We start from the raw sequence: 26,709 nt of genomic DNA, 5'->3' as shown, positions 1-26,709 counted from the left end.
TTCTTGTATTTGACAATATGGTGCGTGGGGAAGCAATTCGATGATCATTTCATTGAATTTGATTTCTATCAACCTGTGACACAACAGATTGTTTTGGTGAAATATCCTTTTTTTGCTTTACATAGTCCAATTCTTTGAGACATACCCCTTCATCTGGTCAAATAATATACAGTAATGTTTAATAGTGCTCTCTAGGTTTCATACTTGGTCACCTATCGACGCATATAATATTTTTTATTCTACCTACACATCTAAACATCTTCAATTCACTTCTGTTCTAACATCCTGCTTTCAACATAACCTTTGGTGAAAGTACGGACACGTTTCCACCGCGCATTTCAGTCGATGACTTTTAATTTTACTAGATTAGGATAAGCATCTGCTGTAAAGTGTTTTTTACGAGTGAATACAATACAATACCTCATTGTCTTTTTTTTGCAGTAACAAAGAAACTATTGGAGAACATGAGCTGAAAATTTGGCAGCTGTCGTTTGGAGATATGTTATTGTGTGAATTAATAAAGTATTTAAGGAAATAAATGTCATAAAGGTATCAATTCATATTGATAAATTGGTCAAATTTCCACTAAAAAAATTCCAATTATCTTTCAGCTTAATCGGAAATAGTAGGAGGCTCAAAATATCTCAGTTCGATTGGCCATATTTGTTTCTGAAACGGAAATTACAAATAATTACTTTCCATATTTTTCTCTTCATAACCTGTACTCCAATAAAACTTTGGTGTAATGATATTGCAATACGGGATTTTTATTAGTTATATATGCATTTGTTCATCGCGTTCATCAACTTTTTATCCTCTGAGGAGTACAGATGATGGCTCACGACCTGAAACACTCTGCTTAAATAAAGCATTCACGTTTAAATTATATAGCGTTTTTCTCTCCCAATTACCGACAAAACAGAACTCAAAACTCATATACTAATACATTAATCCAAGAGAATTAAGTAATTGAAATCACAATTGAATTCTAAACGGAAACAAATTGTATTATTTTCAAAACACGTCCCACAGTGAAATAGCTTATATACCGTGCCTTTTTTAGATGGAACTGAAGAATGGACCAAAGCTATCGAGAAAGTAGAGTATCTTTACCAACGGTAACATAAATTGTCCTCAGCGCAGTGCAGCGCCTTGCAGTGCAGTGAAGCGGGGGCTACAAATCATTACGGTGGAAAAAATGATAAAAATGTTAGTTCACTCTTCAATTTTATTATAAATATTGTAAATTATAATCTATATTATAGCCAACTGCAGCGCAATCCATCGGAATGGAACGCAATGCAGCACGGTGTAGCGTAATATAGCGCAGTGAAGCGCAAGGGTAGGGTAGGGTGGTGTAGCGTAGAGGAGGGTGAGTTAGGGTAGTGGGCTTAGTGTACTAACGAATAATCCTACAAGTATTTGCCTCCTTGATTTCGATGAGCTCTCTGATATCTTTTTCGAATGCCTCAGAGGAGGGCACAGTTGAACAATACTTGTAGTGGAGTTTTCTCTTTACCTTTGCATCCTTGACATTGAGCATTTTTCGTGATATCTATCATCTTAAGGTACTTGACGTATACTAGTGTCCCGTAATCATCTCAATGATTCCCCTTAGCTGATGTATGCGTTTGTCTTTAGCTTTGGTGCGTTTCATGCCGATGTTTTCCAGCCTCCAGTAAGCTTACTTTTTGTTCATTACTCTTCTAATTAAACCACCGGATAAGGGAATTGGGGAAACCGATAGCGGACTCGTGACATCACTTTTCACCTACCCATATTTTGGTGAAAATTGAATTTTTTCTAAAAGGTTGATTTCGTTCCATAATTTTTATGTGCCCTTAAAAAGGTTCATTGTTTAAATAATCGATTTTCTCATTCATCTCTCGAATAACAAAAAAATATCGAAATGAATAAATAATGTAGAGAATTGTGGTTCTATTCATTCAGATACACAGTGTGCACGACGTCAAGTTTATTAAAGATAGAATAATTTTATCTATGCACGGTGGTTAGCAAATTTGACGGTGGACGGTAAACAAAACATCTAGTTTATGAATCGACTTCTATTCCATACACGAAACTAATTTGAGTGTGTCTTCAAATGCCGCATACTGCGGTTTCTTTTGATCTTCACTCACATTTGGCAGCTAACAAAAATAGGCCGGCGGATTATGCTACCAGCTTTGCAATCTAGCGCACTGGGCAGGGAATATACCGTTACCTTATTTTATATTTACATTTTATATCCTTAATTTGAAAGCCGTTCCGTGGACTGATATCTATGTTCTGCGCGTAGCTACTAACAACAGTTAAATCAAGACCAAGTCATATTGTTTTTTATGTTTGTAATAGAGGGTATCCAATATTATTAAGATCATTTTTTATGTATATATTAATTCAAATCATTTTTCAAACATAAAACGATATGAATGAGATATAAATGTATTCAAAAATTAAGGTTATACATGTTTCTATATACGAAGCTACATTGATCTATTGATATTATTTACTGAAAATTGTCATTTTCTAAGAGAAAATGGATGAGTTTTATTTTGGGGAATTTTATATTCGATATTTTGGAACTGTGATAAGCAATCTATTCTAAATTCAGAATTCCTCTTTATTATTTGCTTCATTGAAGGAATGTACGAAATTTTACAATTTTTATAATGATAAGAATAAAATTAGCTACCGAAAGTCCACCATCGCTAATCACCGACAAAATCAACTAAATGTGTTTCAGAATGTCATTTCTGGGATACTGTTTACGAAATCCGAAGAACTGACATACACAGAGATGGTAAGAAATGGTAAACATAATGCCCCAATTTCATACCGCTTCAGGCACCCAGTTCATTCTTTTTGATGTTAATGATACGCCATAATGAGATTTGGTAGTTCTATGCCCAATCTTTGCGTAGTTACACGAGTGAAAACAAGTGCGAGAATCCCTGCCGCACCGCTCTGTACCGGATTTTCGGGAGCAAGTCGAAGGACGTAAGGAAGTGGATATAAAATAAATTGATTCGTTCACTTACTAAGACTCTTATCAAGAGCCTAGGGCCAAGTAGGAGGCTCTTCGCGATAGGATGAATCGGGAAGAAATACAAAATCAAGGATTTCTTCATCTACTGCTTCCATCAAGATTGCCTAAACTGAATTCCATGGAGCTTCTTGAGACCAGTACAAAAGACATTGAAGGCCACAATTAATGACCTCAAACCGTACAAGAGTTTGTACAAAAATAGCACAAAATTTAGTTAACAACTTTGTTGAAAATTTTCCAAGAGCATCTGCAGTTGTTCAAACTATCTTTTTCATTAAATTTTTTGATAAATTCTTGTGTTTCATTATTACATAGTGGCAATTCTTTATCAATATTCTAAGATAAGTGAAAAAGATTCTATGATTCATTTTGGACAATAAACAATTCACAATTGAATACCCTTCAAATTTTTTTTAGACGACACCATCGGAAAGTTGTTCGTTCTGTATTCATTTACATACCGAAAGTTGCGTTTTGAGTGTTTCATGTAGAGAAAGTGACAGTTCCGTACTGCAAAACACTTCCGGAACGTTCCGGAGTACACAGCATTAACTTCCTTAAATGTGACTCTAGCCACTTCAATGTTGTCAGTTGACAGTTTCACTTCGATGATTTTGCATAACCTTAAATTTTTAATTTTCTGAAATTATTTGTTGTGGATCTTATGCGTCGTTTAAAAAATGTTGTGTACGCCGCTGTTGAAATACTACTTTGTTGGACTCGTCCAGCAAAGTAGTACTTTCAGTCCATGGCATACAAATAACTATTGTTCTTGCTCTACAAATCGAATTTTATCAATACCCTCAACTTTTAAACAACTATTTATTATAAATATGTAACGACAAACTGTTGATTCATATTGCACATGAGTAAAAACGCCAATTTTATAATTCTCAAAATACTCTTAATTGAATGAGAGAAAGTCTACGGATTCAAGTACACGAATTACGATACTTGAAACGTATTTCTGATTTTGAATATATATTTTGAATGGTACTGGCTAGCTTCATATTCAAGTTAATTTATTTATGAATATTTGCAACATTAACTAATAAGAACCAACCTTTTCTTAGAAACAGTCGCAAACAGAGGAAATTCGGTAATAATAGTGGTATCCCGCCTCCTATTCAAATCGTCTAAGCTAAACAATAAAAATCGTTCGTTCTAAAGTTCATCAACTATGAAAAGATATTCTAAACTGATTTTCATAGAAAAATTTAGCGGCTAGTTAAATGAAGTATTTAGTAAAATGTGAGAATGCATTTTAACACAAAAAATAACCAATTTAATTTTCTGATTTTCATTATTTTTTGATTAATTTTGTAGTTTTATTTTTACATTTGAAATATTAAACATTTTATAAATAGAAATTCATAAAAATTAACATATTATATGTTGTAAAAGTAATGTAATAACGTGTATCTATTGTTTGTCAAACCTTGGAGGACGGTACGATGTAGATGATATGAAACGTGCATCTTAATAGTAATATTTTTCAAAATATTGATAACCACCAGACGAAACTGACCTACCACTTTCTCTATTGTATAAAAGACTGTTGGAAAGCAGCACTAAAATCTGGAATCTAACGATGTTGAATATTTTTTTAACAAGATTATACTGTAGCCCAAATGTGATCACTTTTTTTGAAGTACCTTAGCATTATTTTGCTATCTATATAAAAACAGGAGAACTTGATGTAGCAGCTCAAGTTCATCACCCTCTAAAGTGTATTTATTTTCAAGATAGACAAGAATCGTAAGGTTATGATCACCATTTTGGCAGTCGCTTATTGGTCATAAAAAATCAAACCTCCGGACACCTACAGACGATATATCATAATCAAAAACAAAGTTAATTATATCCCATCTGAAAAACTTTAAAAAAATCATTGAAGTAATGCGATGAGGAATTTTAAATTTTATAATTATAAAGGGCGTCCGGACTTTTTTTAAATGAAAGTATAGTTATTGTGATTGAAGAATACCGAACAATCGCATACATTTTTAAGACCGGAGCCGTATAAGTATTGAAAGCCTGGGCGTTATTGAAAAACGATTGTCCAATCGTATCCCTTCTGCCAATCATGTGCAGACGGCATGCCACTGGCATGATTTATGTTCATCAAGTCTATCATAGAAATAAATAGATACGTTCATAATAACTGCATATTCATCATAAAATTTTCATTAGTAAATCTTTAATTCTTGAGTTTGTCCCGAAACTAATAAACCTACCTTCATATCTCCGAGTCAACATTTCTGAGGGATCTCTGTAGGGCGTTGGAGTCACCAGTAAGTTTTCACGAACTCCTTTGTGCAGTTACCGATAGTATATGTTAAGTAGCTCGTAAACAGCGTGAGTTTGTTTACAGTGTTTTTTTTTGTATTTGCGTTATTTGTATTATTTTATCATGGTGCAAAATGAGAGACAATAATCAACTTCAGTAAAAAATGAATCTATAGACCTCACAGTTTTGTTGTTAACACCAAAAAAACTGTTAAATTCATAGCAAATGAAAATCTCAACTATTCCCTTTGATAAACCCTCAGAGATAAACAGCCACAGCTTTGGACAAGCCTTGAGGAGGCAGCTTCATCACACTTTTGGTCATATCTTAGGCAGAATTATTTAACAAATCACCATCGTACAACTTCGCTAGCCTTCGAGCAATTTTGAGGTTCTGTGCTATTTTGCAGATTGAAAATGCCGCTCACAGGACACCGACTCGATGACGAAGACATGGTGAAAACTAATACAATGGAAGTATAACCAAGTATAACACAAGATATGTTCGTCCCATGTCCAATCTAACAATATGATACAACGTCTATAGAATGGTAGACAAAATTGGAATCATTTTTTCTTCACTTTTTACATAATCAGGTCCACAATAATTTCTTATAATTAAACAATTATGAATATATTATCTTTGGATATTATATTTAGTTCTAGAAAAGGATCAAGTTGATTATCTAAATATGCGTTCCTATTGATCTTGTTCCATTGTTAACTTCATCCGAACCTTCTTATCGGGAAAACACTTCACTGTTTCAATTAGAATTCAATATAAAATGATGGCATTGAAATACACCTACTTTATCTCCGTTTCATCATTGGAACGTCTTCTATATTTACAGCATAACACCCATTTTGTTTTTTTCGCGCTGAAAATTGAAAGTCAATTTTGTATATGAACACAAATTGAATAGAATTATTTATTATACTAATGAAATAATACCGGAACACAATAAAAACCAAAATTTATTACCATTCCAGTGCCGTACGTGACACCTCTGTGGCTTGTTCTGTTCGTCTGCATCTTCTACTCAGTAAAAATGATGCTAAAATCCTTATATCATCAAAAATGATGCTATGCGAAAAACACACACACAAACAAAAATACGAGCGGTTGATACGGTTTGAAAATGGCAACATGTTGATTGGTAACAAATCTCGTTGTTACCAGCTTCCAAGAGACAAGATTTTGTGCTCACAGTTCTTCTAATTTTACCTGTTAGTGAGTAGTGTGTTATCTTAAGAATATCAACGAAAGATTGACAATAAAAAAAATCTAATTGGAACACTCAAAGGTCATTAAGAGTGCTGTTACTCCGTCCAAAAAATGCCGATATGCTTTTCTGATGACGTATGAAGACATATTTCATGAAGAGTTCGTTTCCCAGGTCCAAGCTTCAATTAAACCTCTCATTTGGAAATGTTTGTGCCAAGCAGGATACTGATTTTTCCACTATGACAATGAACTTGAACACACAACATTTTTAGCTAGAAATGGCATGATTATGCTGCCCACGTATCTTACTCACCGGACATGACCCGAATGATTTTACTCTACGACATTGAAGGGTCAAGAACAACACAAGGAAGTAGGTGTCAGTTTTCTCAGTTCTACAGATGATTAAATAATGTTTCGGATAGTGGAAGAATTGATGGGAAAATTGCAATTTTGATGTAATGGAAAATATATTGGAGAGAATAATAATTTTAAAAGAATTGTAATAAATTTTTGTTTTGGATAATTTCGGTCTCTCCTCGTATATCAACTTAATTACTTAGTAGAATAGAAGAATTTAGTTTTTCTTGAGAACATTCTTCTTTTATATCCCACTAATATTTTCGTACCAGTTTTATTTCTTTGTTGTTGTTGTTTATGTATAATCTTACAGTGCAATTATATAACTTCAACCAGATTTTTATATAAAATAGAATATAATAAATGTTATGTACAATTTCGATGAATTTGTATTAGCCGATTCTTCACTTTATGGACATCCTGTGTGTGAAATGAATAATTACGTATTCGAAAAAACGTAAGACATCATTGTAGGTCTAAAGAGTTAAGCTCGCGATGATATGATACGGTGAGAGTAGTAAAACTGTAATACCGCTTTTTCGAGACATTTTATCAAAAACGTATTAAACGTAATTGGCTCAATGGAGTTTAATAAGTCATATGAAGTTTGAATGGAGTATCATCGTTTCCAGTCTCCTGTTCCCATCTTGATTTTTCGCCTATTTAAAGTGGGAATACGTTCACACCGGTGACCTTGATCAAAAAAGCATTTCCATTACAATAGCTGACTTATCTCAGAACAAATTGAACATAGTTTGAGCAATTTACAGTCGGGTCCTCGCGAGATTTCTTTGATATCAATAACATGCTACTTTCTTCCAGTAATCCACTGTCGTTTGTCTTGGACACCTGTTGCCTTCAAGAACTGTTTTCTGCTTGCTAGTGATTGTAATACTTTTTCAATAGTCCATCTAGTATTTACTCAAGACTTCTATGAATAGTGATTTTTTCGAAATCGCAATTGCATTCAATCAAATATGATTATTGCTCTCTTTTCTTCAATATCTGAACATAATTTGAGATGTTTTACCAAAACACATCAAACAAATAACAAAATACCAAAGAATTGTGAACAAATCAGTATTTGTACATACTACTTGATCGATACTTCCACTGCTGGCATCATAAATTATTTTATAGACGTTTTACACAGATGACCTAAGGTTGAATCAATTTCCTAATTGAAATTCAGAGCCATGGATTTGCCAGTATAAATTTATATCAATTTGACGAATTTAAAACAAAACTGGATAATTTAATGTTGGTTGCATATATTTTCTGTTGATGATACATCTGATATCTATATTGTTAGTTGTTTTTAAGTTTTCGAAATATCTTTCAATAAATGTATATCACATTGTGAATCTATTCATAAATTTCATGTAAATATATAAATTTTCTTTAAATTCCATTTCACGTGTATTATTCACATTTCTCAGGTAGCAGTATGAATTACCTTCAAATAATTTACGCTTGAGTTCAAAAATTTTTTGTATCGATAATGTAGCTTCAATTACAATGAAAAGATTTATTGTGTCATCGGTATCAACTACTTAACTTACTAAGTCACGTGTGCCATTATGATACTATACTTTGATAAGATCTTGATATTATAATTATGGTAACTCATACTCCTAGAACTTTTAAAATGACTTCTAACCAAACAAAAATCAGAAAATTCAACAAAAACACGTAAACATCAGCATTTAATTCGAGGTCTAGCTTAAGAGACATTTATATTAGAAAACAACACTCACCTATTTATTGTTCCATTTTCTCGTACTGCTGAGATTATAGCAAAATTTCTACAAGGCGTATAATCATTATTTCTCAAGGACATACGAAGGTAGAAACTATTTCGGATAGCTGTCTGGACCTAAAATGAATGAGGATGAAATATTACACAAGTCAACTATGGAAAAACTTTAAAAATCCAATTTAACTTGTTTTCTTTACAGCAATTTCCCAAGTATAAATTCACTAATGCCTTCTGCACACGAAGGTTATCGTCATCGTTTCATCTTAGATGCGATTTACGAGGGATTTTAATTTCCGCTTTTTTCTAAAAGTGAATTGCGGAAAGGTGAGAATATGGCCCCTCGCTACAACTACCGCTGTGCTACTTCCAATCCCTTAATGGTTGTCGACCTACCATTGTAAGTTGCGAGCTTGGATTCGTGTTTCACAATCTGAAAGATGGAGTACTGCTGACAGTACAATTGCTCAAAGATTTTGGGGAGCAACAATAATGGAGGAAGTCTACTGTGACACAGATAACCGAAGACGATTACCCTCATTTGACGTTCTTGTGATCCATGACAATGCACGACCTGATGTTAATATTGCAAGCTTGTCCAAAAGTTCAAACATATAACATGGTTAGGTTGATCTATGCTTTGTTACTACGAGCTTTATGATACTGTAAGGATCTTGTTGGGGTAAAGGAAAACTGGGATCTCGTTATGGCTTAGTAAAAAAATAAGTATGAGTTATACAAATATTTTGGTGATAAAATAATCTTGTTATTCCTCAGATGTATGAATTGTAATCAAGTGGAAACAAATCTGGGATATACTAACGAAGTAATTAGAGAAAATTATTGATGATGAAAATAAAAGACAAACATGAACATTTCGAGTCATAATTTTAAATCAGAAAATGTGTTATTAAACCGTGCTCAATGACTATGTGAAAGAATTCATTTCTGACTGAAATTTGTACATCAATTATATAGAAATTATAGAAGATTAAGTAGCGACTTAATCATTTCCATGTAATGAATTCTCAAGCAATTTCTGTCTCTTTCAAATATCGGAGCGAAATTCAAGTTTTCCAATTATAATCGCCTCTATTCTGAAGAAAGCTGATCAATATTCCCTTTTATTAGTATCCTGAATGACTAAATGAATGATTAACCAATACTTTGATTTTAATTGCATTTCAAAGGATATTATTTATCGTTTTGATAAACTATTAGTTACAAAACGGATTGATAAATACTTGAGGCAACTGCATTAGACAAGCGGTTATTGGCTGCTTCACCTCGACATTGTACCACCAAATTAATAGAATTTCCCAATTTTCCCATTAAAATTTTTCTAGTTCACATAATTAATTGGTTGGTAATTAACAAAGTTAATAACTTAAATGAAACATCTCTAATGGGGTCTAGGACGACTTGAACATCTATTTCGCATGTTTTTCTAAAAATTCTAATTCGTAACTATTCCTCATCATCTGCTTGCCACCTTCCAACATACACTTTGCAAGATAAAAGTGCCCAAAAATCTTCAGGACAGACCTGAAGTAAATTAGGGGGGTTATCTTATTTTGGTACAAAAGGTATGTTATTTTGATGTAGTTTACGACAGCATCTTGGTATTCGTGCTAATTGGTTTGGGGTAGATCTAGGATACTTTCATCTTTTTCGCTACTTTTTACCATTTCTTGCTAATTTCCGCAATACTGTACGCTTGAAATTATGGTATTCACGCATTAATTCTCTTACGGACACCCCGACTTTATCTTTTGCTTTTTTTACCTCTTTCTGCTCTGCACTTTTGGGAAGTTTCGCGCGGTAAATGGGTCTTGGAAGAATTGAACATCTATTTCGCGTATTTTTCTGAAATCTCCACATCGTAATTGTTCGCCATTATCGGCTTGTCATATTCCATCATAGATTTTACGAGATAAAAGTGCCCAAATATATTCAATTGGACAGAACTGAAGTATATTGGGGAGGTTAGCTTATTTTGGTACAAAAGGTATGTTATTTTTATTTAGTATACGACAGCATCTAGGACACTTTTATCTTTTTCGCTTTTTTACCATTTCTTAGGTAAAAATTCGTGGTTTCCACTTTTGGGAAGTTCCGCACGGTGAATGCTTCTGCGTGGAATATATTGATGTTGGAAAATGCAAACTAAGTCAGGCTTAGGAAACTGTCCGGCCAAATTATAAACACTTATTCTTATTTTCAATTTTAGTGCAGCTGATATAAAAAGGGACTTGTCTAACTAATGTCAAGAAAATAAACAGTTCTTTGTTTACAAAGTCAATTTTGTATTGTATTATCGCGTACGTACGACATACGTCATGGACTCGTACCTAACCTCCGTCTCGATATAGCTTTGTGGAGACTTCTTCCACAGTTAGAAATTCATTTCAAAGGACATTGATATGATGATAAATGTAGAGCTGAAACAATTATGATGATTGTCCTGAAGGAAATTTCAAAAACTGACTGCCTGAAATGGAAACACCGCTGGAAACATGTTATGTAATGAAATGGGAACTACTTTGAAAGATATAGTTTACCGGATGATAAACAAATATAGAGATACGAAGATATGCGTCATATTTGTGTCTCTTGCTAGTTTTCAATAGCATTCTATGCCCATTTCATCAAAAATGCATTTGCGTATTTATTCTATTATTATAACATGAGAATTTTTCGCTAAGAAGCTGGAGATTCAAGATTGTGGCATCAAGAATTGAAAGGGGTTATTTTTTTCCAATTTCAAGAATAATTACTTTCATTTCGTTGAATAGGAAGAATAAAATATTTAGTTATGATGTAACTTTATGATTAATCATTGAGATAATTGATTTATTTTTCAAGTTAATGATTTGATTATGAATAGATATCCATCACTGTATATAGTTTAGACTGTTATTGTACGTGATATTTAGAAATTAAAAACATTTACCTATATACACACCGGGGTTGCACTAACTACATATTGGAGGCTACTCATATCAAGTTTATGATATTTTCACCATTGAACTCAGTAAATACATTCAAATTTAGATTCTCCAATTTATAAAATGTTAATCATGCTCAGGGGATACTGGACACACTGTTTGCTATTAGCGTTACACCAACACTTACAATCACGAAAACTGCGTTTCGTTAACCAAGTTATCGTCTACAAACAGTGTCAGACATTGTATGTAATTGTAATTGTTGGTGTAGTGTAATAAAAAGATTACGCGACGCCTTTTAAAATGCGATGTCATCAGATTCAAAATACCCGTTTATTTTTAAATGAAATAAAAACTCAAAGATGATTGGTGATGGCATAATATCGGTATAGAAGCAAGAAAGACTTTAGAAAGACAAGGTAGCCGTTCACTAATACAAACTTGATGAGTGTGACTTTAGTAAGTTGTTTATAACAAAGATTGTATAGCATCTGGGGTTTCCTCGATCAATGTTTGAATGTAGCTGCTTCGCTTTATCCTCTCTCTTGGTAACTAAAACGTTTAGTATCTAATTTACCCAACTCCACTCGAGACACAAATTAGATGATTCAATAAATAATTATAATTGAATTGAAGGACATGTAGCGTAATGTTTACAATGTTATTGAAGTTGATTTCGTCCGTAAAATATAACTCGCGCAGAAAAAAGTTCTTCTAAATTGAAAATTGAAAAGCAGATTTCAACTGCTTGAGAAAAAATATGATGCAAGATCGACTGTCTGATTTAACAATATTCTCAATAAAAATAAATTTAGTTGCGAAAATAAATATAAAAAGATATTAAATCACTCAAGCTACAAGATTAACCGTTTGAACGTTTCTCAAATCTATTTGCTTTTAATCCATATTCATCGGAACATTTATATTTTTTCATTATGAGTAGGTATGTAATGTCAAAACATATTTGGTGGAACATATTTATTCGATCTTGGAAATGAATAAAACTTCGCTCACATCTGTATGAGTATACTGTAAACCTCATTGTTGATAATCATTATGAAGTAAATATTCATGTCACCACGCAGCTTATTTGTTCTTACATGTTAATAGTATCAAAAAAATATGATGAGTTATTTCATTAATATCAAAGAAAAAAATATTATAGGATCTTGAACAAATCTCGTTACCGCAACATAATAAAGGTTTATTTCGGAAATGTTTTTATCTATTTCGATTTTAGAGCATTTTTTCTTTCTTGGTTAATTCACGTTGCGCTGAATGTTGTGAGTAGAGCGAGAGTATGTAGACACAAAGATTTTTAACGACTAAAGACTCATTTAAGTAGCTCTTTTTGTTCATCATTTATCAAACTTGCCAATACTTTGTACAATTCACATTCGTTTCTACGTCCTCTCGAGGGAAACAAATTCCATGACCTTGATAGTCAAATTTGAACTACTCAAATCATTGTAAATTTCAGACTATACCTAGGATTTTATTGAACACATTAGATGTAACGTCATTGTTGATCAGATTTTTTTTAATATAACCTCAAGAATTTCAACTTTGTGTGCAAATATTTTTAAATTATTAAGGTGGAAGATAAACCTTACGAAAAGTTTGGATAAATAGGTTAACTGCTGTGGGCAAACAAATTGGTTTGATTCTAAATCTGAAATATCTTTGAACTTTGTATAGCTCCACAAGTTGTGTGAACGGAGATATTGACATCACAGCTATGGAAAAACTAGGTGGGTGGAAACCAAACGCAATTGCTCAAAGTTACATCGACGACAACATAAATAGCAATGTAGAGTACTAGTAGTAGTACTACTAGTTGTAATATACAGAATTTTAGTAATAAAACTGACAATTATAATGAACAGAACTTTATAATATATTGGGTTTTTTCCTGATAGTTACAGATGAAGTTTAGTAATATGTTTGTTCATTTAATAATATACTATTTCACGGTTTTGTTCAGTGAAATGAGGAGGCTGCTCCAAAAATTCATTCACCGTATTTTTTTTCACACCCCATAACTCAGATTATCTTAGATCTTTAATTCAGTATCTTAGGAGTCTGTGAGCGATTGCTTGTATTATCTTGAAGTCTCAATTTTAAGCCTCCTCTATTTTAAAATTGGAAACATAAACATATTTAATTAAGATCATTTGAATAATCTTTAATTCACGAAGAAGACAGTTTTGGTAACAACTCTTATCAGGAAATGCTAAAGGAAATAAAACGTATACTCACTTCTCCGTTGAGAAAACAGTAAAGAACAGCAACAAAAAATCCTTGAAAGGTTCCGAGGAAATAAGCGGCAAACAGCCACGCGGCGAATTTCCAGGCTTCGTTAAATTTGTAGTGGAAAAATAAGATGTGCGAAATTCCCATAAGTGGGAGTAGAAAGATCGCGGCTCTGACGGCCTTCCTGTAAAAAATACAAAAACACATGTTGTATTAATTAGTTTATTATTTACATAAATTATCGCAATGCTTAGAAGTGAAATTTCTTTATGAATCAAATTTATACCGAAAAGTTCATTGTATGAAATTAAACATTTGAAATTTCTAATCTACATAAATTATTTATCAGAGAGAAATAGTAAAAACGATGAAAATCCTCATGCATATGTTTTCCGAATCCCTAGCTCAAATAAAATTTCTCTCATTTTCAAGATTAAAAACAGATTTATTCACTTTTGTTATCCTATTTGCATACTGTAATTTCCGCAATTATAAAAATTCTCCTCATAGAATTTTCATCATCTTTTGGTGGTATAGACCTTTTGGTAACAAAATTTCATTCAGGTCGATGGAAGGTCAAAACTTTCACATTTAACAAGGACGCTAAAACATGAACAAGTTTTAATTAACATTACCTTACTTGCTCTATCTCACTGGTATGACTCTCTCTTAACTTCACAACTAAAACTCTGATTATGTTAAGAAGGAAAAGTAGATTTATCTGAAATGAGAAACAAATCATTCTAATTATAAGATATTATTCAGAGAATCATATCAAACGTACAGTTCAAAACGTGGGTCAGGTCAACAGGTATAGATTAATTAAAACTATTCTATTATTCATAATCTGATTTCGATTACTGTACCTTAAAACCTTAATATATTAGGAATACTGCCGAATCAGAATCGTATCTATAAAATATATGAAACTGTATGAGTCCGTAACTGTGAATTAACGAATAATTCTAACTTAAGACAATTCCAACATTTCCAAAAATAAATGATTTTTGTGGAAATCTCACATTGAGACATTTAGTGATGGGAACTCAAAGGCCACAATACTAAATAAAGGAGCTACTTGATACACTATAGGATTAATTGCTTGGCCGGAGCGGGGTTTTACGGAAAATTTTTCACAATAAGCAGATTTTTCTCGTTTGGGAAACACGCTTTCGTCTTGCAATCCGCAGTATTCGCAGTAATGTAATTTCGACGCCAGAGAAACACAGTAGTTTCAACTTTTTCTGGCATCAGAGTAACTATAAAAGCCATGATGAGTGGAATGGTGTGTTTTAGATTTGTACTGGAATACCAAAAAGTCATACATGAACTAATCACTCGGGCAACCAAGGGGACGACGAGGCTGATTCGCCCACCAGACTAGAACCAACAAATTCACCAATGGTTCATAACTCATTCTTGGTGTGATCAGAGTAGTCTGTTTCCAAGACAAACTTTGCGAAGATATATGGAAGCCTTTTGCTCATCTTACCAATCAATTAGTTCGCTTAAACAGGCCTCAAGTAGGACTGGTGCCTGGTTCTTTAACTGAACATGGTGTATAGAAGTGGACGAAACTGCAGACCACGGCCAACATTAACACGTATGAGATTCAAACATATGGGAGCCTTACAGTTGGTCCGATGTTAAAAAGTTCATACTCATGTTAATGAGTAGCTTTCAGGATATGAGGACGATGGACCTAACACAAAACATGTGTACACAACCATTCCTGACCTCAATTAACTGTTAGCTATAAGATATTTCCATTTTTCTACTGTCTGTAGTAAATTGCTTCTCATATTTGTGACTTTTATAGAGAAAATCACTTATTATGCTTTACAAACTAAACAAAAAACAATTTATTGAATTTAGAAGAGACTGAAAGAAAGAGGGATAATCCATTAAAAATTGTACACCTGTACTATTTTGTCATTTAAATTTGCATCATACGAAAATCATGAATTCCATACGTTAAAGTGATTGAACCTCAATAAAATGGTTCCAATTTCTAAAAAACAATTTCATGGAGAACACTTTATTGTTTCAATGACTAAAACCACATTTTTTTCACTATGGACTAGTAAAATTGAAAGAAAACAAACTATTCCAAAATTTTTATTCAATTTTCTGTGCTGCTACTTTACGTTCTTAGTCCGTTACCGTTATTGATCATTGGATCCAATGTTGGCTTTGAATTTATCTTCTAAATACAGCAACACACCTATATCTCAAATGCTTCCAAACTCTCTGCGCCATATAATAGCACAGGAAATTCAACATCGTACCATCCTGATAGGCAGATCAAGGTTAAGATCACGGCTGCGAGGGATTTTTTGAGTTTCATAAACCTTTCACTCGCTTTTGCTATTCTTGCTTGTAGCTCCACGCTAGAATCCTATATTAAGATTCTCAGGTACGTCATTTCTTCTACTTGGTCTATTTGTACGTTGTAAACCGTGATTTCTTCTTTTGGTATATTTTATTATTTATTTATAACAATAGTCTTCTTTGTATTAACCATTAGTCCGTAGTTATGTCAAGCTAAAACAAGACGGTCTATGAGTATTGACAAATTGGTTTTTAACAAGTCACCTTCAGCGTTTTCTAGAACTTCATTGAATACAGTACAAATTAAAAAGCAATGTAGATAGAATGTACTATTTTCTTACTCCTCTTCTTATTTCCACTTAACCTTGGTAATCTACGCGAACGCTAGCGGTTTGACGCTAGAAGATATTAGCAATAATGCGCATATCTCTATTGTCGATAGGTGTCTTTTTGAGAATTCTTAGCATCTTATCATATACCACAAATATCTCTTCCTCTTTGAACTAACATTTGAGTTGTAAACAAAGCTTCACGCGTACGTAATCCACTTCGGACACCAAATTGAGTATTTTTGATTCATTATTCAAGGTTTTTATATACTTTGTTGTAGATTATTCTTAATAAGACATGTCTTATAAAGCTTATATTTCGAAAATCACTGAATTTTGTAGCCCGATACTTTTCCGGAATTCGATCAAAAATTGATTTCAACGTTCTAAGAGGTTTATATTATCTCTTCTCGTGTTTGATCACAGAGAACTCCTGATTAGAATCATTGAAAATGAAAATAGCATTTACTGGAAATCTATAAATTTGAAAAGTTTCAAATTTTTGATTATTTAGTGGAGTTGAGCTCAATAGACCTATGTTTGATCAAGATGTGCCTTATATGACTAATCAGATTGTCGATTCCCGTAATACATCAATCGTATTTCAACAAAAATCGCTAAGCTGAATAATTACGTCTCATAATTACTTCAATCAAACAACTTTACTTCTTAAACTCCTTATTCATTTCACTAAATATAACTTCATTTAATGGCGAATATTTCAATTTCGCCGGCTTCAGGATATTAAAGTAGATTTCATCAAATGAGTTCAGAATAGATAATAATTGAACTTAGTATATTTGAGAAACTTTCTTTATTTATCTATAAATTAATGTTTACACATGATATCGACCGTAATCGGTTGGTGTTAGATATCGAATTATTACAGACCTCTATGTTTGACGTCAATTTCCAAAACTTTACTACTTATAAATGATGTGGGTGAGTAAAATTCATCGTTCCTTAAGTGAATTAATAGTATCACTGTTCCAAGTTAACTGTTTATCAAATTTTTATGATGAATGATGTTTATTTCAATATACGTTCATCAAAGAAATCATTTAGTTAGTGTGACTAGCGAATCAAATTGTTGCATGGCACATCAATAACTACAATTATATGAATTTTTATACTAGCTTATTGTCAAAATTAACTTGTGAAAGTCAACTGGTTTGCAAGTAAACAAGTTGCAGTTTGTTTGCAGGTAAACTAAAGACGGCGGCCGACTCAGGTCGTTAAAAAGTTTCGCGGCCATGGCATACACACTATTTTTCGTGCAATCGTTAAAATTATTAAACTAGATAATTTCAAATAAATATATTATTGCTCTAAAATCATCAGCAGTTCAATTTATTTAACAATGTCACCGTGTGATATAAAAATTATATGTTTCAATATATACAAAATATTTTTACAGTTCTTGACAAAACGCAAAATGTCTGGTACTAGGTTTTTTACAACCTGCTATTCTGGATCGTTCTTGGAACGGTTATTGGAAGAGTTTATAGATATTTTCTGCGTAATCTCCGGCCATGCACGGCTCTTGTGACAGTAATTGCTATCAACCAAGTATTGAAAAGACCGTCCCGGAAACGATCCACAAACGATATCAAAGTCGTCGGTTGGAACAAAAATCAGAATCGTTCGTAACCTTACCTTACCTTACCTCACCTTACCAAGGATGGTTTTTTGATGGGTTGAAACGGTAGTACAAAAAGGGTTACGGCGAGTTTAAAGATTGGTGTGACCAGAATGTTAAGACGATGTCTGAAAACCTTTTATTGGCTTATTCGATGCAGAAATCAAATGTTGTTAAAAGTTCAACTTTCAACAGCATTTATTCCATGCTAAAGTGTATGCTGACAATAGGAGACAATATCGACATCAAGCATTTTTCAAAATTAGTACCATTTCCGAAAAGGGAAACAGTGGGTTATCGAGCAAAAAAGATAAAGCTTTTACGCGTGAGCAAATTGATACATTCCTGGAAGAAGCTATGATGAAAAATATTTGTTGTCGCTGAAGATAAGTGCTAAGAGATGCCAATATCAATTTTTTTATTTATAGTACTGAGTTAGTAAAAATGGTCATTGAAAATATTCAAGAAGAGAATGTTGTATTAATAGTAAACGTTCCTGATACCAAGACGAATAAGAAGCGTGTTTTCACTGTTATTAATATTGATTCCGTAAAAATTTATCGTAAATACGTGACCAAAATATATTGTTAATAATCGTCTTATATTCTTGGGATACGTAGACGTAAAGTGCGCCGCACAAGTTGCTGGAGTGCATACCATTGGGGAAATGCCTAGTATGATTGCCAAGTTTACCAATCCTGAAACATACACGGGTCACTGTTTTCGGAGTTCTGCCACGCTGTTTGCCAACACTGGGGCTGATATGTCAATTCTTAAACGTCACGGTGAATGGAAGTCCATGACAGTAGCGGAAGGATATATAGAATACTCTATCGAAAATAAGAAGCAAATTTCCAACTCAATTTCTGGCAATATAGTATCTGGTTTGAATATAGGAAATAACCATTAACCATTATTCAGAAACACTAGATGTAGTTGCTTCAACTTCTGAAGTAAATATATGTAACAATACAAACTGTACAATTAATGTTAACATTCATCCTAAATAAGTACTTATTTGTTGGTATTCAATAAAGAATAATCCTTGTCTTTGTAGTATCTTAGAAATGAAAAAAATTTGGAAGAGATAATCAAATTTGGAAATGACGTTTGGTTTCGTGGCGGTTGATATGGGTAACGGCCGCAAAATTAAATTTAGCGGATTGTGCTGAGAACGCGAAATATTGACTTCGCGTGAAATAGCACGACAAAGCACTTTAATGCTAGCGATTTGTACGCGTGCGTAACTGTCAGATATGTCACAAATAAAGTCGATTTTATTAAAATCATCGTTTCGATAATTCCCTATTAGCTCCTTTCGTTACTACTTTCGAAAAATACAAGGGAAATGAATTAAAATAAAATCTGCTTTTATTTGTTGCACAAAATACTTAACGCCGGCTAGGGGTTGTATTATATGTTTTATTACAAGTAGCACGCCTATGTATACGTGATATCAGACGTATTCAAGTGAGATCAAATAAGCCACTTTGATGAACAATTATAAAGATCTTTCCATTGCCGTAAGGATTCAAGAACAAAAACATATTTTTTTCCTAAATTTCAGCAGTACTTTGTCATGAGATTATTAATTACTAGAGCTTAAGAGCTGACTATAAAAAATCCAACCAATAGAATTATGATGAAGTATTGTTTAAATAACCACTGAAACTATTGTAAAATTGGAAAGTTCCGGTGCAAAATGCTGTCGCAACCGCTTGAAACTGATTTTAAAATTAAGCTTTAGATAAGTAAAAAATAATTATGAAGAAGAACTTTGTTAAGTTTGATCCTAACCCCATAGCACGCCACTTCTATTAACTTTTTTTTTGAGCTTTAAACTATAATCAAATTGAAAGTTAAAAATTTCTTATCATAAAAAACATTAGTGCTATTCTCTCTTAATGCATACCACGAGGGTAATTTATGACCCAACAAAGAGGCAAGACATTTTTTCTTTATTAACATTTTTATTTTTCAGCATAGTCTTGTCTAGTTTAAGTCTATAGATTTATTTCAGAATTGCTCAACCTTTTTAATCCTTCCAAATGATGAGTACCGTATTTCTCCATTTCTCCATGCCATTAACGCATGCCATAACGTCCTCGTATGACGGAGATCTCTTCTACAAGTGAAATTTTAGGAGAAGGAAACAGGAGAATGTCGTTGTGGGCTAGATCTGGTTTATATGGTGGATATTCAACCGATTCAAAGTGCATTTCGTGAACTTTATCCAAGACAACCACCAAAATGTGTTAAAGTGTACTGTCCTGATGGAAAAGCACTGTCTTTTTCCTCAAATGTCCTCAGTGTTTCGCGATTTATTCCATTGTCTTATCAAACAATGCTGTGTAATACGAAAATAATGTTTTTTGGAGCTCCAAAATGACGACCTTTCATACAAATATATTTTAATTTCGAAAGAAAAGGAAAAAGTCACAAAATCTCAAATCAGAATTATTGGTCATTGGCTATCTATTAAGATAATGTACACGTAAGTTATATTGTGCTTCTGTTCAGTTCTATGATTTTCTACACAATTTTGGCACTCTGATACTCCATTATCGACACACATAACAGATAGTGTTTTACCACTCGCTTTGTCAAAAATAAATTGTACGTTACACGGGATTGAAACTTGGACTGATGAAGTAGAAGAGATAAGCAAACCAGGCTAGTGTGGACAATATTATTATCACACACCTCGTATATCTTTAACTTTCAAGTATTCATAGAAAGATAAAAGTGATTATCAACTTTTAGTTTGTAATTTATTTACTTCTTTATTATTACTGATAAAAAATGATGTCTCATATAATATTTAGGGATGCTCTAATTTAAAATTTTTAATCAATGTCAACGTGTTCGGAATTGTGGATGAAAAATACATTTATAATACTCACTATAATAACCGCTGACCTGGGTCCTTCCAATATCCAATAGTAGCTCAAAAAGTAATAATATTCCCATGTCCTGAAACCAGAATAAATCAAAGTTATCTAATAAAATTTTGAGGAAATCTATCGAGTTGAAAATGTTTGAAACAAAGTTTAAGTTTGTAGTGGACTTAAGCGATTGATCGTTTCGCGTAATAAACTCAGGATATTGAAAAATATATATCGAAATATTTGATTGAGATTATGAAGTTCATATGAAACGTGTTAGATTGTATCCATCAGTTTAATCCATTCATCCAATCTATTTCAATAACTGATCGTTCAGTAAAAATTCCACATTTCTTTTTATTATTTGATTATTTGCAGTCGGTATAGATAAATGCCCAACCAATTCACAAATTCATCAACTATTCTTAGACAGAAGCTAAAAATATGAGAAAGATAACCCGATTTTCGATTACGTTGTATGAGTTCTCTATACTCCACATGGAAGAAATAATAAGACACCAATTTTTAGCATAACTATAATATAGATCTCATAGTATGTAATCTATATTCGATCTCTCTACTACAACAGTTACCTACTTTCTTCTGATGTTATTAGTGTTAATAGTACCTCCACCAATTTCTTTCCTATCTATATCATCCTTATATCTGAATTGGAAATGCATATATAAAAAAACCGATCAACGAAGATTCACTTACAATACGAGGTATGGCTATTAATTAACAATACAAGCACTGCTACAGAAAAAGTACGCATGCGTTAAATGTTGGTGATTATTAGCTGTTTATACAGAAGCCTCTTCTCTCGAATGTGATGTCTAGCGTAATTGTAGACAAACTAGTGTAGTCGTCGCCTTGGTTACAAAACTTTTCGGTACATTTCTCTATTTTCGTGAATAACCATCAATTATGTGGTGCTAAATTTAGTAAGTAAAACGTATGTGGTCAGACAGGAAGACCGGGCCGAAACTCTCGAATTGAAAATGACTTGTGGTACGACTTGTTATCGTGATGCAGATGTGTATTTTCGGGCTTCCTTTTTCGTACATAGTTACAGAACAATTCATAGTTCACAAATGTTTCCTTTGGATCGCTTGATGACTTCAAAATAAATGAAAACAAAGACTATAACTTTTTAGGATGAAGTGAGTTAGAGTTCTATTTGTCTCACGGTCTTACCATAGACTTTCATCTCCAGAAAAATTTTTTCCAATAAACTTCATAATTACGAACTTTTACTTCTAGGTAAAAAAGTAGAATTTTTGATCGTTTGTTATCAAATGTCTCAATCACATATTTGAACTAACATGTTCGTCTATTTATTTTCATCTAGTTTTGAACAACATTAGTCTTTAGCATGCTCATTTCTAATTTTAATTGATCATACTACTGTACAAAGTTAGACATAGATATATTCTAGCACTTTGAGATATTTCTAATGCGTTTTTCAGCCTTACACAAAACTTAGGTGATGAGATGCACAAGATCCACGTTTCGCGACACACAAAACAATCACGATGCTTTATTTTGGTTATAGTAGCAGACTATCAGGAAAAATTACAATAGCTGTAGTATTATTTCCTAAATTTTATAGAAGATCATTCACCCTATTTTTTTATGACACCTCGTATACAAGCAAATTCACGGTATCATATATAAACGATTAGTGTACAGTACGATGCTTTAAATATTTTAACAAATTGAGTAGCTAATTATCTGTTGAAAAGTTTGAAACATATAAGATTGGAAGAGAAAACGATAAAATTTTATTTTATTTCATTTACAAACAAATCTATATTTAATATACATATACTCTTAAACAATATACAATGTTTCAAATATTTCGTCCTTGATATTCACCATATACATTTTGGTAGTTTTAACATATTAAATCCTAAATAACTATAGGGAATTATTCTCCTGGGAAAAATCTCAAAAGCAAATAATACCTAATTCATTTTCGGTATTCCATCATTCAAAGGATAATATATTAACTCAAAGTAAAAGTAATATTGATTTTCATAACAAGTCTTATAATTCACAGTGATATATTTTTTCTTTTTGCCAATCAACTCTAGCAAATGATATTTGAAATAAAATTTATTTTTTCAATAAAGTAGCTTGAATTACTGTAGTGGTTACATATATAAATCATTTTTTTATATAATAATTCCAAATCCAATCCAAATCCAATATATCCATAATTCAGAGAAGCCAAATAAAAATGTTAAAAACAGTAACAGATACTATATATCAAACCAGACGATACACGTAAATCTAGAAATCCTTCCATCACGGACGTCATTAAAGAAAAAAACAACAATGTCGAGAGTCGTATAAATGTAGTATGTATTCCACTATATCAGAATCTGATAATAATAGAGGACTAGCAAAAAGAAATGGCAACGATATCTGATGGAAGGTTAAAGAGGACTTTTCACTGGAGAAAACGTCACTGAAAGCTGAAAGCTCTTACGCCAACACATTATCCCATAATCCAATATTTATAAAAATTAATAGTCACTTGTTGATAATAGGCGTCAATTATTTTATTTTGTCGTTATCTACTTACGTGTCCTCCATGAGCATAGTTATCAGCCACACAGCTGTCATTACCCCAGGTAGTATCCATCCAACATAACAGTATATTTTTATATAATTATACTCTTGAAACACCGTTACCGTAATCATATTATGTAGATATAGACCTTCGATAAACATCCAGAGAAACATTGCGGTTTTCGAATATTCCAATAGTGCTATGTTCATTTGAAATAGATATCCCTGCAAAAATATTTCATATATAGTAATAATTACTATCAAATTTGCTGCAAACCATTTCAATATCGGTGTCGTATGGTTAGAGGAGCAGGCAGTTCGAAATTGATAATATACTTGGGCCAAATTTTTTCGACATGGAGATTATAGATTTAGAAAAGTATGATAATTTCCGCAATCTCAGGAAACATTGTATATTCCTCAAATAAAAAATACTGAATTGTCCACCAATAATTTAGTTATAATTGAAGCATGACTGCAGCTCAAACTTACCCTTGTTGAGGGAAAAAGGCTAGGTTAGGTTCATTTTCTATCAAATATCTATCAACTAAATATGTTGTGAATACTGCAAACGTGGTAAAATAGATAAACCCGCTTCTATCGAAACTACGAGGGCTACTACTTAAGTTTTAAGCTATGGCAATACTGATGTGAATATGCCAAATTTGATATTGCCATCATAGAGTATGATTTTAATGGTGAACGTATTCAGAACGAGTTGTTACACGAGTGCTATTTAAATTGTTCACAGATACTTGAAACATTTATCTTGGTCAAAAAATGGAATTAAATAGCGAACATTCTATGATATTCGAAGTGGACTAAACCAACAGCAGTGTGCTGATTAACTCGATTGGCCTTTTGGTGATGAGCACCATCTCGAGCCACCATGTTTAGCTGATTATCCGAATTAAATCATGCCCGTAATTCGCTACAGATTGAATTTCGTGAAAGTCATCCTGTGCGTAAACTGATATTGCAAGATCGCCATGTGGCACACCGTGACATTGAGGCATACGTGGGCATTAGTTCTTCTCGCCCACATTCAATATTGCATGAACATTAAACTATCAAAAAAGTTTGTTTGAGTTGGATACTGCATAATTTGGTAATCACCCAAAAAAACCTCGTGTCGATTGGAGCAAATTCACCTTCAAAATATCATGACAGGCGGTGAATCATGGATCTATGCATATGAACTCGAAACTAAGCAACAATTGACTATATGGATTTCATATCAATTGACAATTCTATGAGGTCTTTCCGCGGATCCATATTAACCTCGTTCAATAGCTCCTTACAACATTGTTTCTTGCTACTCTTTATAGCTTCAACAAGTTTGTGGGTAACCACAAAGGGTTGGGTCTCTCCCAACCCTTTGTGGTTACCCCTCTTCCTAGCAGCACGTGTTACTGCACTCCTTGCTTCTTAAAACTCCCTTTGGATAGCAGCAATTTTCTCGTCCTATCAGTATGCAGGCGAGTGCCTATTGTGTGCATACCTTTTCTGCGTTGTGTTTTTGTTTATTTGTGACCCATATGGGGTCAGAACTTTTTATTTCTAGGAGGACACATTAAATTATTAAAAACTGAAGAAAATTGATGAAACTCCAAAAATCTCTTGGTGTTCCGGTAAGGATCAAAGTAAACAGACGAGCACTTCCTGTTCATCGACAAAGGCTACGTTAATTACATTCAACCTTCTTAGAATTAGTCTTCTTAGATAAGTAAATCAGTTTTCAAAGTCTTTGCTATCTATAAGCATCAAGTCAAAGTGCGAGCGAGATCAATTCACGGCTCAGCTTAGATAATCGCTTATCTGTTTATAACATCCTTAAATATGTAAACGTCGGAAAGTACCGTTACCTCAAGATAATAGAGAAGTGAATGTCTGAAATAGTTCTAATAGTGAGAGGGTGTCCCAAACAATAGATTGAAGCCTGCAGGGACTAACTAAATAACACTAAGCATTTCAAAAGGGATCCTGTAGGAATTTTGAAAATTAAACTATAACACAAAATCTTAAGAAAATCATTTGAGGCAATAAAGAGGTATATAGAAAATTGGATAGATTAATATTGAAACTGATCAGTTTTCTTTTTTGTGAGATCCTCATCAAAACAGATATTACAAAGAGTTTTGTACAACGTTCTAACATCACAATTGACCATCTTTAGTTGATCATTATTTAACTGAAAATAAGTTTGATAATCACACAACCACCCATATAAAATTACCACAGGTACATATTTACGATACGTTGTTCCTTTAAAATGAAAAACTGAATTAATTTGTTGTTAGGGGGGATTCTTGTTTAAATAAAAATTAATAACTGTTCCGTTTATGGAATGTTCCATTAATTAAATTCCAATCTAGAAATACATCATACATAAACATTCGATCCCACAAGTGATTCCATACTTTACATTTTCAATTTTTAATTACATCTTAGTGAGCTTTTCGGTTTCGAGCAATAGCATGTGGAACAGACTCGTAGTTTTTAATTGGAGTTCACGAATTGAACAGCGTTAAAATTTTAAAAACTCTCGACATTTTGGTTCTAACTTTGAAGCCTTTATCAGGAGAAGGGGTTGGTGCAGGGTGGTTAATCGTTGATTGATAAGGAGCAATCCGAAGTCGTGGTCTGAATGTGCTACTCTACGCAAAGACTCACCCATTTTATTGTTGATTCCAAGGTTGCAATCTGACTACTTTCTTGTGAAATTCCACTATTTACTGAAGTGTCTTTCCATTCCAAAAGAATAAAACCAAATTCAGAAATTCAGATAGATGATTTGAGAATTTGAAAAGAATGGACGATCAAAGGATATCAAAGATATATATATATATATATATATATATATATATATATATATATATATATATATATATATATATATAATCAGAATGGGGAATTCGTGCAAGATACAATTACCGAAGTTGTCAATATAGAGGAAAGAAGCTACAAGCAGTCTCTCACTAACAAAAAACCATAGAATATTGAGAACCTCACGTTCAACATCCATAGGCTGGGAAGACACAAGAATTAACTAAAAGAAATAAGCAATT

The 26,709-nt window shown here is 32.8% G+C and overlaps 1 protein-coding gene across 9 annotated transcripts in view; it reads right to left on the bottom strand.

Moving 5' to 3' along the window:
• The window catches only part of LOC130891512 (PDF receptor), a 156,137-nt gene that overhangs the window by 3,835 nt on the left and 125,593 nt on the right, over positions 1-26,709 (bottom strand). For 3 of the 9 annotated variants that reach the window (XM_057796313.1, XM_057796314.1, XM_057796312.1), the window contains 7 exons: positions 23,655-23,866; positions 21,083-21,152; positions 14,516-14,601; positions 13,887-14,064; positions 8,681-8,799; positions 6,148-6,216; positions 4,113-4,190 (listed from right to left, as the gene is read on the bottom strand). In XM_057796313.1, the coding sequence (XP_057652296.1) occupies positions 4,113-4,190; positions 6,148-6,216; positions 8,681-8,799; positions 13,887-14,064; positions 14,516-14,601; positions 21,083-21,152; positions 23,655-23,866 (812 nt within the window). The remainder of the gene's footprint in view (positions 1-4,112; positions 4,191-6,147; positions 6,217-8,680; positions 8,800-13,886; positions 14,065-14,515; positions 14,602-21,082; positions 21,153-23,654; positions 23,867-26,709) is intronic. The other 6 variants (XM_057796321.1, XM_057796320.1, XM_057796319.1 and 3 more) reach the window with 3 other exon arrangements.

Source organism: Diorhabda carinulata, chromosome 3 (genome assembly GCF_026250575.1).
Source record: "Diorhabda carinulata isolate Delta chromosome 3, icDioCari1.1, whole genome shotgun sequence".
NCBI classification, from domain to species: Eukaryota; Metazoa; Arthropoda; class Insecta; order Coleoptera; family Chrysomelidae; genus Diorhabda; species Diorhabda carinulata.
The sequence above is the reverse complement of the archived record's forward strand: the minus strand, read 5'-3'. Positions and strand labels throughout refer to the sequence as shown.